We start from the raw sequence: 15,348 nt of genomic DNA on the forward strand, positions 1-15,348 counted from the left end.
TAACATGAATTCTATAGCTTCTATCTGTCAAGTCTGATTATACCAATTTGTCACAATTATTGCTTTATTTTTAACCACAGTAAGGACATTAGTTTACTTCCCTGCTTTTTTGTCTAGAATACTTTGTTTAGAAAACTTGTGAAGAAACCACTCAAAGATGATTTAAAGGGTTCACGATTTAAAAAAAAATATGCTAGCAGGTTGCTACAGTCAAGAAACTCATTTATTTTGCATTAATAATTTGTTAAGGGGAATGAGCAGTTGAGTTAATCAGAAACTTAGTAGGGAACTCCTTCCATGTATGGAAAGAGATCATTACAGGGTTTAAAACAGAATAAGAAAGACATACAGCTTGGTATTTCACAATTCTTTGGATTTCTGATCTGAAAGAGAGAAAATGTAGAAGACCTATATCTTTTAAAGTATTTTTTAAATACTTTAAAAACACTTTTAAATACTTTTTAAATACTTTAAAAATACTTTTAAATACTTTTTAAAGTATTTTTTCAAAAAGCTCATCAAGAATGAATGTGTGGCCGGGCGCGGTGGCTCACGCTTGTAATCCCAGCACTTTGGGAGGCCGAGGCGGGCGGATCACGAGGTCAGGAGATCGAGACCACGGTGAAACCCTGTCTCTACTAAAAATACAAAAAATTAGCCGGGCGTGGTGGCGGGCGCCTGTAGTCCCAGCTACTCGGAGAGGCTGAGGCAGGAGAATGGCGTGAACCCGGGAGGCGGAGCTTGCAGTGAGCCGAGATTGTGCCACTGCACTCCAGCCTGGGCGACAGAGCGAGACTCCGTCTCAAAAAAAAAAAAAAAAAGAATGAATGTGTGGGTTTTTTTGTTTTTGTTTGTTTGTTTGTTTCTTTGTTTGTTTTTAAAAGGTAAATGAAATAGGCCCTGATTCTGGGGGAGGCCTGAGCTCCAAGCAAATTTAGAAAAATTTAATTAGCTCATTTAATCTTAATCACTTCATTAGAGGCCTCATCTCTGAATAAGTATGGGGCCCTGATCCAATAGGATTAGTGTCTTCATAAGAAGTGATACCAGAGAGGTTGTGCTCTCTCTCTCTGTCTCTCTCTATGTCCTCCTCTTTCCCCACAGGGTGCACATGCACCAAGGGAAAGCCATGTTAAGACAGAATGAGATGGCAGCCATCTACAAGCCAAGAAGAAAGCCCTTGCCACAGACTGAATCTGCCAGAACCTTGATCTTGGACTTTTAACCCCCGGATTTGTGGGAAAATAAACTTCTGTTGTTTAAGCCAAAAAAAGAAAAAGAAAAGAAAAAGAAAGAAAACTTTAATTAAGATTAATTAATACAAATATGAAGAAAAGCAGAGAAGAAAAGCTAAGCCCATTGGAAGTTTCCATGCAATTCTCAAGGCCACACGTAGAAAACAGGATGAATAGTAACTGAAAGAGTAGGCAAGAATGAAAGACCCTTAATAACTTCTGGCTCCCCATCCTGCCCCATTCCAGACAACTGAGTCAGCTTATATCCATCTGCAGACAAGGCCAAGCCACGCCCATATATTCTAAGACTGGGTCTGGCCCTGGGCAAGAGATGCACCTCAAAAGTTGCTGCAGTAGAGAGCAATTAGCTGAAGCTGCCTTGTTGCTGGCACCTGCTTCCAAGTCTCTCTGTCTCAGTTCTTTAACTAGGAAGATGGTAATGATAATCCCCTTCTCATTAGTATTGTAAACATTAAATGAGTTGATCCATGTAAAGAGCTTAGAATTGTGTGAGGCACATAGCAAGTGCTTACTAAATAATCACTCTTGTCATCATCTTCCTTGTTGTATAGATTAAGGAAGAGACACTAAGAAGTTGCTTTTCACAGGCCACTTGCCTGTGGCAGCACAAGGCAAAGATCCTGTATCAAAATTCTGAATGAATGTTCTTTATAACTTACAATGTATAGGAGGTAATTTCATAAGGTCCCACATACACTTAAATATTTCTCCCTACAACTGCATCACAGTGACTGAGATCTACCTTTTTTTGATAATCCTTTTTAAGAGTTTTCTAGTGATAACTTTGCTAATGAAGTTTGCTTCTCAAGAGAAGGAATGCATTAGAGAACTAGTAGAAGCAGAAATGGGCTTCCTGTGATGACTAAACCATAATCACACATCACCACTCTAAATAAAGTACAGGGTTTGAATGAACAGAACAGAGCAAGGTACAAATTTGAAGCAAAAGGAAAGGGATGGGCTTAGTGTAGGCATTGGCCAGAGGTTGGGGACAGGCAGCTGGGATAGAAGGGCAAAAGCTTTCCAAAAGAGTTCAGAGGAACTCATTCACAAACACCATGCTCTTAGTGTGGGGTTTCATCCATAAAACTGAACCTGTAACTTAGATCTGATCATTCATTATTTTCTGGAAGCATAAGAGAAACCCACACCCAGAATTCAGTAATATGTATATGTTGCTGAGATGATTTCTAAGCCAAATCAGTCTCCTTCAGCTCCACTACATGAGATTTAATGATAAAAAATAATTCACAGCATAGGTTTGAGTTTGAAAAAGAGGGGCCCATCTATTAACTATATGAAAATACCAAGAATGACTTTTAAAAATCATATAATGTGTATAAAATTTTTTCTTTGGAAAAAAAGAACATTAACTTTGAGCAGTACTTGGGCTGCATATTTTATGAGGTTTATTTGTACTGCATATCTTTGATGGGCTCTATTTGTGGCTGAAAATACAAACACACTGATTACAATCACTCTTCCCTACATTTAGGAACAAAATTAATTATCTGCAAAAAGCAGAAAGGCTTAGATAGACTCTCAGTCAGTAAATGATAATAGACAGCACCCAAATATAATGACTCTGCTTCCTACTTTATCTGTTTTAGGCATTCTGAGTGGAATGAAAAAGGGAAGAATTAATTCACTTTCTGAATATTCTTCAGAATGAATTTGAATTGGGTAATAAGGAGGCAGCAACAACCCTCCCCTCGCCCCCCATATGAAATAAGAAAGCAGCCTTGCTGGATTATGTACTTCCCAAAGGGGCATTTTAAAAGGACATTAAGAAATCTGTAATTTCACCAAAACAAAGGCTATTTGTTTTACCCCATTAACAGTCCCCCCAACAAGGAAGGGAAAGGTAAACTGTAAGACCTAGAACAGTGCTCAGCACTCAGAAAATTGTGGTTGCTGGTAATGATGAAAATTGTATTTTATCTTCCAAAGGCTGCAACATGCTGGAAGACATCTGCTCAGAATTCCATTATCTTTGCCTTTTGTAAAATTCTTTATTACAGCAAGTATTAAAATTGCCCCCTCCCTTGAAGAAATTACTATACGACAGTGCAACTTCACTAAAAGATGCTTCTGTGATATTCCAATATGTTTTCCATTTTTAAGGTAGGGGCAGGAGGAATGGTCCTTTTAAGAAACAGTCAAGTTAGAAAACATTTTTCTGCCAGATACCTGAGCAAGACAGCAAAATGCATGGGCATAAGAGGTCAGTGAGCCAAGGTTACTTGTGGTACCATTGTGAGTGGACAATGCAGAACTACACTCGCCAAGAGGAACCTTGCTCCAAGTCGGGGAAATTGAATCACAGGGAAATCACAGTGTATATGACCTGTTTTGTGTGGCATTTCAGCTTTTCTAATGAAGGGAGATACTTATCCAGGGGCTTTTCTGCCCCCACAAGGTAGGAGGCTACTTTCACTGTACTCTGATTCCCTAGCCACTCGACATCTTTTTAAAAAGGCACTGTGGTTACTGTAGCCTTGTAGTATATAGTTTGAAGTCAGGCAGTGTGATGCCAAAACAGATATACAGACCAATGGAACAGAACAGAGGCCTCAGAAATAATGCCACACATCTACAACCATCTGATCTTTGACAAACCTGAGAACAACAAGCAATGGGGAAAGGATTCCCTATTTAATAAATGGTGTTGGGAAAACTGGCTAGCCATATGTAGAAAACTAAAACTGGACCTCTTCCTTACACCTTATACAAAAATTAACTCAAGGTAGATTAAAGACTTAAACGTAAAACCTAAAACCATAAAAATCCTAGAAGAAAACCTAGGCAATACCATTCAGGACATAGGCATGGGCAAAGACTTCATGACTAAAACACCAAAAGCAATGACAACAAAAGCCAAAATTGACATATGGGATCTAATTAAACTAAAGAACTTCTGCACAGCAGAAGAAACTATCATCAGAGTGAACAGGCAACCTACAGAATGGGAGAAAATTTTTGCAATCTATCCACCTGACAAAGTGCTAATATCCAGAATCTACAAGGAACTTAAACAAATTTATAAGAAAAAATACTAATAACTCATCAAGAAGTGGGCAAAGCATATGAACAGACATTTGTCAAAAGAAGACATTTATGTGGCCAACAAACATATGAGAAAAAGCTCATCGTCAGTGGTCATTAGAGAAATGCAAATCAAAACCACAATGAGATACCATCTCATGTCAGTTAGAATGGCAATCATTAAAAAGTCAGGAAACAACAGATGCTGGAGAGAATGTGGAGAAATATGAATGTTTTTACACTGTTGGTGGGAGGTGTAAATTAGTTCAACCATCGTGGAAGACAGTGTGGCGATTCCTCAAGGATCTAGAACCAGAAATACCATTTGACCCAGCAATCCCATTACTGGGTATATACCCAAAGGATTATAAATCATTCTACTATAAAGACACATGCACATGTAGGTTTATTGCAGCACTGTTCACAATAACAAAGACTTGGAACCAACCCAAATGCCAATCAATGTTAGACTGGATAAAGAAAATGTGGCACATATACACCATGTAATACTATGCAGCCATAAAAAAGGATGAGTTCATGTCCTTTGCAGGGACATGGACGAAGCTGGAAACCATCATTCTCAGCAAACTAACACAGGAACAGAAAACCAAACACCATATGTTCTCATTCGTAAGTAGGAGTTGAACAATGAGAACACATGGACACAGGGAGGGGAACATCGCACACTGGGGCCTGTCGGGGGGTGGGGGGTTGGGGAGGGATAGCATTAGGAGAAATACCTAATGTAGATGACAGGTTGATGGGTGCAGCAAACCACCATGGCACACGTATACCTATGTAACAAACCTGCATGTTCTGCACGTGTATCCCAGAACTTAAAGTTTATTTTAAAAAAGGCATTGTTGGCTCCCTCACTGTTGTCTCAGGACCACAGGGGTACTCAGAATATCAGGCCATGGTGAGATCTTCTTGGACTTCTGCCTACTTGGGCAAATATCCCTGGCTTTCTGACCTTTCTGAATACACTCTGAGGACGAATCCGTCCTCTGTCACTGCCAGCAGGCATGGATAAGCATGTGCTTACCACTCTGTGGTCAACACAATGCTTCACTCTAGAAGTGCAATAAAAGAGAAAACTTAATTCAGCCAAGTCACTTAGCAACACAAAACTCCCAACCCTATAGCCTGAACAGAGCAAGAAAGGAAATGACAGCTTAGAGACAAAGAGAGCAGTGGAGTAGCTGGAGGCCCACAGTAGAAGAGTTTACTGCTAATGAGAAGCAACAAACAGGTGCCTCTTTGATACTTTCCTTTTAAAGTATTCTCTGAAGAGCTGAGAAAACTGCCACTGTTCTCAGTATTTGGATATGCCTTCTGCTACCCTCCAACAGGTGGCACATGGGCCTGCTTTTCAGCCAATCAGTCAGGGTTGAACTAACTGTCTTTTACTAACTTCTAATTTCCTTGCCAGATCCTCCAAAAGCATTGAGAACTTGAAAGGTTCTTGGAGCCATCCAAGGGTGGGGGACCATGTGTTGGAAGACAATTCTCCATGGATCTCTTGTGCTTTGGCATGTCTTAGGAACAGACGAACTGACTACCTTTTGTTCCAGACTATCTTTTCAACTATCTTTGTATAGCCAACAGCCTTGGAAGATAGAGATGATATTTCCCTTTAAACAGCAGGTGGGCTTACCATCTATTATAAAAGACTTGAGTTCCCTAAGTTCAAAGTTTCTCTTCTATAATACAACTCACTATGTGTACAGGAGTCATTCAGCTCTCTTTGCCTTACCCTGTGGGAATTGGGACTCAGGGATCTGGCACAAATGCTAATACTCTGGCTGCTGCTATTGCTGTAAGCAATAAACTGTCCTTCATCTCTGACTCAGTAGTCTTAGCCATTAACTAACATCGATGAAACTGCAGCAGGCTAACTAGTTTGCTTGCAATCAGGGTAAAAATCTCAGATCTTTCACAGCTCTTGAGGTTGTGTTCCTGCCACATCAGTCCACTGACCACAGAAGGGATGTAAAATTTATCTCTAAAAATTCAGAACATATAAGCAACTGGCAATTATGCCAAGGCAAGGGCAGGCAATTCTAGATTTATGAAGAACCCATCTAATTTCTTAATATGACCTGTAATATATGTATAATTTCAGGATGAAACATTAAAAAAAAGTTCCCCTTATGTAACCACTTTTTGAAACCTACCATAAAGTTAACATTTATTGCCTAAAACATGGTGCCAATTTTTTCATTTGTATTCTTGCAATAAATAGGTAATATGTGTTTTAAAACTATATATTTTCTCCATGGAAATCACTGAAGCTATTTTGATTGTGAATGAAAAAATGGTGGCAGTCTGTAAACAGTTTTTGTCTTTCCAGAAATAAACCTCGTGTAAGTAAAGTTGCTTACCATTGTTCTAGATGCTGACCTGCAGACACTAATTAGGTAGTGAGCCATTTACTTCTTTTTATCACTTTCAAATCACTTGGTACTGAAAACATCTTGTATAAATTCAGACAAGGTATCTCTGTCTGAGACTGAGAAATGAAAGTCCAAAGTGATAGCATGAGGAGAAAAACACTGACATTCTGACACCTGAGAAATAACCTCAGCCTTCAACAGTGGAGAGGAAGGTAAGGCTAATCTTGGAAATTCTGATGAGTTACAGTCACTCACACTGACAGCAAAATATGAGTTCGATGGAATTAATTATTATTGAGGATCAACAGAGAATCTTCCCCAGAGCTTCCTGGCACACAAAAATAAATACTGACTTCAGAAATTCTAGCAAAGGAAATGGATGTATTTGGATACGTTAGGTTCTCAGTAGGCAATGTTACTATTATTAAATACCAAGGACACTCCATACTGGAGATCTGATGTTCTTCTACTGTCTGGAATCAAAGGCAGATGCATTAAAAACTATCTGTTGGTCCAATCGGCAGATTTCCAACTTTGCAAGTGGAAGAGAACCTCTTTCTCACCACCGGCACTGCTCACATAGATTCTAGGCCAAGTCATCTGACTGTGTGACTGGACCTTCCATCACCTGCACAAACATTCCTTCTCTTCCATGAAACTACTCTGTTCCTTTAAGTGTTAGGAAGATGAAAAATCTCATGCCTTTTAGTACTTCATTGGGAAATACTAGAGCAAAAGTCTCCAAGGAGGGAGAATGAATTCAAAAACTGATTGTGCAGCTGGAAAAACAGTAGGAAGTAATACAGGATATTAAATAATATAATAAAAACCTACTTAGTCTGTGTTTGGGGAATAAAGATTCTGCTGAAGAGAATGGAACTACTTGAGAGAGGAATATAGAGTAATGGTTAAGAGCATGAGCTTTGGAGTCAGACAGGTTCAGCTTTGAATACTAGTTCTGCCACCTACTAGCCAAGTGACCACTGAGGGCAACACAACACAGTCATGTGCATCTTTCTAGCTACTACCTCTGATCCCCAGTGGCTATCATAGTGCTTCCATTATTAGGTGCTCAATAAATGCTTCCTGCAACGAATCCTATTTCAGATAGTGCTAAAATGAATATCACAACGAAAAAAGAAAGGGAGAAGTAATGGTGGTGGAAAACGTTGAAATTCTACACAATATTCAAGGAAGCATAGAACAAGCCAAGGTAATGAAATTGTGGGAGAGGAAGCACTAACTCTGAGAAATGCTGAGATGAGCCAATAAAGAAAGTATGTATGTGTACAAGTGGAAAAATAAAAGTGCAAACCGCCATGTGAAGACATGTGAGTAGTTACTTTGGGGATTAAAGGAAGTAAACAAAATTACAGAAAGTTTTGGGAAAGTTTCCAGGAGAGGGATAAACATCCAACATGCTAATTATTAATCATTTAGTACATGGATGAATTATACATGAAATGGGCAATGGCTATGCATATAGTCCACACATAGGTATATGGTAACAGCAATCAAAATGGTTTTCAGGATAAAAACAGTTATATTTTAAAAAGAAGCTGTGGCATTCAGCAGTTTGGGTGTAAAAACACTGAAAATATATGTATTGCAAAATGGTACATGTTTGTAGTTGCTTTAAGGTATAAGATGTGGAATTCAGTAATGCACTGATAAATTTAATAGTGATACTTTCACCCAAATACTGTTAAAGATCTATTCAATTCTCACTTGGGGCCAAGATATTTATCCTAGTTTGTATAGATATTTATCTCAGTTTGCAAAACGGATCTATTTATAGTCTCATCATTAATACTTTCTTGGACTTTTCAGCACAAATCTTCTCTTTCCCCCTCCCTCCATCTCGCTTCCCCCCTACACATGTATTCACACACATACATTCTCACACACTTACTATTTTTATTTACTTCATTTAGACTAAAATAACATTAAGATACCTTGGCACCTAAAAATAAGTTTAAGAAAAACTCAGTTTTCATTTGGCACTTAGATCACTGTAGTAAGAAAGAGTACTGGACTGGGACTTAGTGAATACTTGCCATGTTCCTGAACCTAACATTGCATTTAATCGCCATATCTCGACCCCATTTTATAGATGAAGAATTCAAGGTCCTAGCTTTGCCACTAACTGCCTGTGGAACTTAGGCCATTCACTTCCAACCTCTGGGGCTTATTTTCTTTATCTTCCAAACGAGGTGGCTGGATTTGCTCCCAAGGGAGCATCAGAATCAACGGGGACATTTCTTAAATAAAAAATCATTTGGGCACGGTGGCTCATACCTGTAATCCTAGCACTTTGGGAGGCTGAGGCAGGTGGATTGCTTGAGGCCAGGAGTTCGAGACCAGCCTGGCCAACATAGCGAAACCCCGTCTCTACAAAAAAATACAAAAAATTAGCCAGGTGTTACGGCACGCACCTGTAATCCTAGCTACTCGGGAGGCCGAGGCATGAGAATCGCTTGGGCCCAGGAGGCGGAGGTTGCAGTGAGCCAAGATCGAGCCACTGCACTCCAGCCTGGGTGACAGAGTGAGACCCTGTCTCAAAAAACAAAACAGAACAAAACGAAACAAAATCATCTGACCTCTCCACACACCTTTGGTATCAGAATATCTGCAGGGGTGGACTCCAGGAATGTGTCTAACAAGTAACCCAGGTGATTGTGATCATGAGCCGAGTTTGAGAACAGGATCCTTTACCACCTCCAGTGGTGCTGCCAGCGACAACACCCCAGTATTTGTCTGCCTGCCTTCACTTGGCAGTCCGAAGTATTGAGAACTATGCTAGAGAAAACTAAAGCACCAACAAGCCACACTTAAAAAACCAAACAGTACCACACTCACTTAGAAGACCAAAACAATCTTCATAATCTGGGTAGATGACAGCCACAAAAACAACTAGGCAATTCTCTGTGTGGCAGACCTCATGTCATGGCTTAAAGCCAGCTCGAAAGGATATCCCAGCAGAGCTCAGGAAGAGGATATTTTTAAAGAAGTCTCTCACCACAACTGAACCTCAAGCAGGACTGAATGGCAGGGTTTTACATTTTATCACAACAGGAAGGTGAGGGTGCTACTGGAGAATCTCATTAAAGCTTTAGTTTTAAACCAGCTTTTGCTTTGGGGCATTCTGTGGGTTTGTTAATGTGAATAGAGTTCTGCAGCTCCGACTTCCCCTTGCCCTCATAAATGCCCAGTCCCTTTTTGACCCGTACTGAGTATGGGCTGGATCACACCTGGCCAGTGATTCCCCTACCTCCACCATTTGGTACATATTACTTAGAGTTGGTGATCATAAAACATGAACAAGGCAGAGTTTACATATGTTTTCTGGTTTAGTTCAGGCATTCCCTGGGGATGGCAGAATTCACACTCTCATAACCAGCTGGGAGCTGGGAGCAATCAGGCCCTTAATGGCCAAAACAGAAAGGGCCTGCATCGCTGAGCACCTCTTGACAGCTAAAGCCTTTCTTCCTGAATGATAATGACATGAAATGCACTCCCCCTGCACGCATGTGCATGCACCTAAAATGTAGCAGGTTTGGCGGCCAGAAATAGCTATCCAATTTAGGTTCGCTATGTGTTTGCAAAATCCTAATGGAGCTCTTAGAGTAAAAGTCTAGGGGGCGTCTAAGGGGAGACAGACTGGTATGATGGAGAAAGTATTAGATTGTAGCAGCAGAAGACCTTGGATTCTACTTCTGGCTCCTCCATTAATTATATAACTTTGGGTAAGCCTCCCTGAACTTTATTTCTTCCTTTGTAAATCAATGGGATTGGACTAGCTAAATCTCTCACAGCCCTTTCAACATTCACATTATGGTGAAATGTTCACTATGGTGAAATATGTTCAGTTACACGTCTGTCTGCCAACTGGACTGTGACCTTTTCAAGACTTAAGAACTATGTCTTGGGTAGTTTTGAATATCCAGCACCTAGCAAAGTGCCATACACAAAGCAGATGTTTAATAAATGTTTCCTAAACGAACCTTCATGTCTAGTGCCTGATCAAAACAGTGCACTTAATTCCTTACAAGTTCCTCACCTCATTTTTTCATGTGTTTAAAAGCACCACATGGCCGGGCATGGTGGCTCATGCCTGTAATCCCAGCACTTTGGGCGGCCTAGGCGGGTGGATCATCTGAGGTCAGGAGTTCAAGACTAGCCTGGCCAATGTGGTGAAATCCCATCTCTACTAAAAATACAGAATTAGCCAGGCATGGTGACGTGCGCCTGTAATCCCAGCTTCTCGGGAGGCTGAGGCAGGAGAATCGCTTAGAACTAGGAGGCGGAGGTTGCAGTGAGCCGAGATTACGCCACTGCACTCCAGCCTGGGCGACAGAGCGAGACTCTGTCTCAAAAATAAATAAATAAATAAATAAATAAATAAATAAATAAATAAATAAATGCAAGCACCACAGGAGGATACTTGTTTTCGAGATCAATTGTGTTGCTGTGAAATGACTAATATCAGAGGCAACCTTTAAACACTCCTACACCCTGTCTTTAATGTTGTCTCTTTATTTTCCTCTTACTGAAAGCATTTCCACGCCCCTGGCATGCTTTCTTTGTGTCTTACACACAGTGGGCTCTCAATCAGTATTAGATGAATGAACATATGAATACATTTACTTTTTCTAGTTTTGTAAAATTTACTTTTGCAGAAGGCCCCAGAATCTGGCCTCAAATTGTGAAGCAGTCAAGGGAATAATTAGCCACTGAAGAACACCGTAATTAGATAGGACATTTTTGTTCATTTTACTATAAAATATTTTCACAGGAAATGTGTTTTAAATGGCTAACATTGTGAATGGGGCAATTACAGCAACTCCATAAGTAGCCATGCTGAGGGTTGCATCATTTTTGTCCTCTTTCCTAGTTTAATTCACCAAAGAAACTAATTACCCCTAGAGTTTAAAGACAAGCTGAAATAGCCTAATCCACCCTCCACATTTTGGATAAGCAATGGTTCAGAGTGCACAGCAGTTGCACTGTATAGATGCTAAGGGTGTGTATCAATCAAGCCAACAAAGTCTGGGTTTGAATCCCAGCTCCTCTGACTTAACTAGCTTTGAGGAAGAAATAAGACTCAGTGTTTGATAGATCAGTAGAGTGTCTATAGTGTATAGTAATCTATCATATATTTCTTTCTCTCTCTCTTGTTTTTTTTTTTTTTGAGACAGGGTCTCACTCTTTCGCCCAGGCTGGGGTGCAGTGGCGTGATCATGGCTCACTGCAGCGTTGATCCTCCCACTTCAGTCTCCCCAGTAGCATGCCACCATGCCTGGCTAATTTTTTGTATTTATTTATTATTATTATTTTTTGGTAGAGATGGGGTCTGTATGTTGCCCAGACTGGTCTTGAACTCCCAGCCTCAAACAATCCTCCCGCCTAGGCCTCCCAAAGTGTTGGGATTATAGGCATAAGCCACAGCACCTGGCCATGTATATTTCAAAGTAGCTAGAAAAGAAGAATTTGAATGTTTCTAGCATAAAGACAAATATTTAGGTGATGGATATCCCAATTATATTGATTTGACCTTTACAAATTATATGAATGTATTAAACTATCACATGTCCCCTGAAAATATGTACATGTATTGTATATCAACGAAAAATAATTAGTAGAAAGCAGAAATAGAATATTTCTAAAACAGAAAAACAAAACAAAACCCAGCTTTTAGGTTTATTAGGACTGATTTCATGGGTTACTATGAAATGATATTATGTAAACTAGCCAGCATAGCACTTGAGATGCAGTGGAAGCTCAACAATGGTAGTGTAATATACTATTCTGCTACCTCCTTCTACAAAGCTGGCAGCATTCAGGAATCAGATACTACCTTAGGGGAACTGACTGGTAACTCTTGGCTACATGTTCTGCTATATATTGGAAGTTGGTGTCTCCCGTGATTCCGTTACTAACAATATCTGACTGAAACCAAGCAAACTGCTGCCTCACTCACAGAACTTCCGTTCCTCCATCACGAATTTCATCAGGCTTAGACTGATATAATCAAGGCTATAAACAAAACCACTGGAGAACATGGATTGTTTGCCTTGCTTATGTGCTTGTGAGGTTTAATTAGTGAACTCTAGCTGGGTCTTTCATGTTTGAAGTCACTACTCGAAATGCTAATGTGATATACATGATTGAAAACACCAAGAGGAAATTAGAATCAGAAAAATTGGTGATAACCAAATTAAAGGGAGACCTGGTCAGTTTCTGAAGCATGGCTCTTCCACTAACTTTAGGTGGGTGCTCTTAGGCAAGTTGCAATTTCACTAAGCTTCAGTTTCCTCATTTATAAAATGAAGATAATAGCTCCCACTTCACAGGCTTGTCATCTATTGTGTATCAATAATGAGGATTATGATAACTGACAATAATGCTAATAATAGCCAACATTGATCGAAGACTTACCACGTACCAGACACGTGCTAAGTGCTTTAACAAATGTCATTCCCTATGAAGACGATATTCTTATTTCTATTTCATGAATCAGAAAAATGAACTCATAAAGATAAAATGACTTTCCAACGTCGCACAGTAAGGAAGTGGGTGGAGCCAGGTTTTACGATTCCATAGTCTGTGGTCTTAATATGCTGCCTAACTCTGTGAGGTCATTCAGTCCATCATCACCCGTTCCCCTCCCTTCCAATTTTGTTCTCATTTCTCTCCATCAGCACCTGCTACTGGCCACCTCACCCCAATAAGGCCCAAATCCTCTGACAACTGTAGACTGGTACTCACAGTGGTGGTCAGCTTTCCTGCATTCTTCTGGACATACTGGATAGAATCGTGGATTGTTGAAAAGAGACCAAGCAGTACGTTTTCCATGTCATAGATTCTGTACATGCCATTCACAAGTTCTTCAAGAGACAGAATGTATTCTCTCCAGTACTTGTCAATCTCCACCACACCTGCCATACATCCTTGCATGACCACATTGCAGTAACCGCCACAGGGTTTAACCATCATCAGTCCCTGGCAGTAAGAGCAGTACCACATTCTGGTGAGCATTCGGCCACAGTCCTTACTGAACTTCAGGTGATCGGTTGTGTTGATCACTTCAATTCCAAGATTCAGAGCCTGAAGGAAGATCCTAGTGACTTGCAGTGACTTGGAAACCTGGGTCATAATAAGCTTTGGGAAATTCCCAAATACTTTCAGGTCACGTCTTGCTCCTCGGAGGCACTCATTGATGTCCAAGGCTGAATCAGGCAGGCCTGGGTTCATTAGCTGGGTATAGATGACTGGAAACAGGCTGTCAAACAATTCATTGACCATGTCATCCACATTGATGTCAGAACCCAAGATGTAGAGAGACACATCTGTGAAAAATTCACCCACAAACTCAAAAGCTTGTGGAGTCAGGCTTGGGTAGTTGTTCTTGAACATGGCATTGGTGTAGTTCTTGGCATGGCGAACAACAATTTCAAAGGCCTCTGTTAAAAAAAAAAAAAAGAGACACAAAAATGTGTACAAATTAAAGCATGAAAATCCAGGGTGTAAATGAATTTGAGACTTCTCTATTGCTGTGGTGATTAAGGTCCCATTTGCATTAAATAATTGACTCTCATTCATTTCTGGCATTGCCTCTACTTTTGTAGTCGTTTGCTCCTATAAATCAATTTTCCTTTCTGAACATGAAATCCAGATTCTGATGTGCACATAAATTCTTAAACACACAAATTATATTTCAAATGACAAAAGCCAAGATTCGGTTAACATTTTGGCCTTTCATGAAAATATTGATTAAAAATTGGCTAAATGAGAAGTTATTTCTCTTTCTCACACTGATTTATTCAGTTAAAAAGAAATTGTATTTCAGGACATTTCATTTTTAGACAGAGATAAATATTTGACAACAAACCATACATTGTATAAACTCACACAACAATTTAAGCCTGTTTAGCCCTGGAGGGGAGGCAAGTTCCTAGCCAAGAATAAAAGCTATCACGAATTTAATCATTTTGGTAGATTTTCTCCTGATAACTTTAAAGAGAGCTTTCTGACAGATTGCCAGACCTGGAAATGGAATTTATCCAATGCATTTGTATCTGGGTGGAAAAACAATCCACGTACTTATCTATCATTTGGTATTGAAAACAACACCTCTGGTATTTGCAAGCTGAACGTCCGGAGGGATAACTACTAAGCTTCCTTGCTAAGTTCAGCTTCCACATGGCTTGGAAGCCTTATCTGCTCTACAGGGACCACAAATTCATGATTACATCTGCCGCCCCAACCCCTTTGCATAAAGCCCAATCAGTGTCATTGGTTTGAAAGAGAAAGTAGTAACGTCACCATCTCATTTTCTCCAAACTGAAACATCCCAGACCCAAATTATTTCAAATAATCAGAGTTCTACATTTATATGAGGGAAGGAAAAACAACCACAATAGGGTTTTGAAGAAATAAGACAGAGTTTAAAAACAAAAATAGCCAAGTTTCCTGAGACACTTAAAATTAACTTGGTCCTTCCTTCCACTTCCTTCCAAAGTGCAAAGGTCCATGACAGATGTACTCCAAATGATGCCAGTTCATGAGCCTTGAAAAAATGAATTATTACCACTTTTAGACTACTAGAGAGACCATACTCCAACAGTTCCTTGGGATCACTTAGTCCAACA

General features: G+C 39.9%; 1 protein-coding gene across 3 annotated transcripts in view; it reads right to left on the bottom strand.

Annotated features, from left to right (window-relative positions):
- The window catches only part of GPC3 (glypican 3), a 467,577-nt gene that overhangs the window by 218,371 nt on the left and 233,858 nt on the right, over positions 1-15,348 (bottom strand). For all 3 annotated transcript variants that reach the window (XM_003272634.4, XM_003272633.4, XM_003272635.4), the window contains one exon: positions 13,466-14,160. In XM_003272634.4, coding sequence (XP_003272682.1) covers positions 13,466-14,160 — 695 coding nt within the window. The remainder of the gene's footprint in view (positions 1-13,465; positions 14,161-15,348) is intronic.

Source organism: Nomascus leucogenys, chromosome X, assembly GCF_006542625.1.
Source record: "Nomascus leucogenys isolate Asia chromosome X, Asia_NLE_v1, whole genome shotgun sequence".
NCBI lineage: Eukaryota > Metazoa > Chordata > Mammalia > Primates > Hylobatidae > Nomascus > Nomascus leucogenys.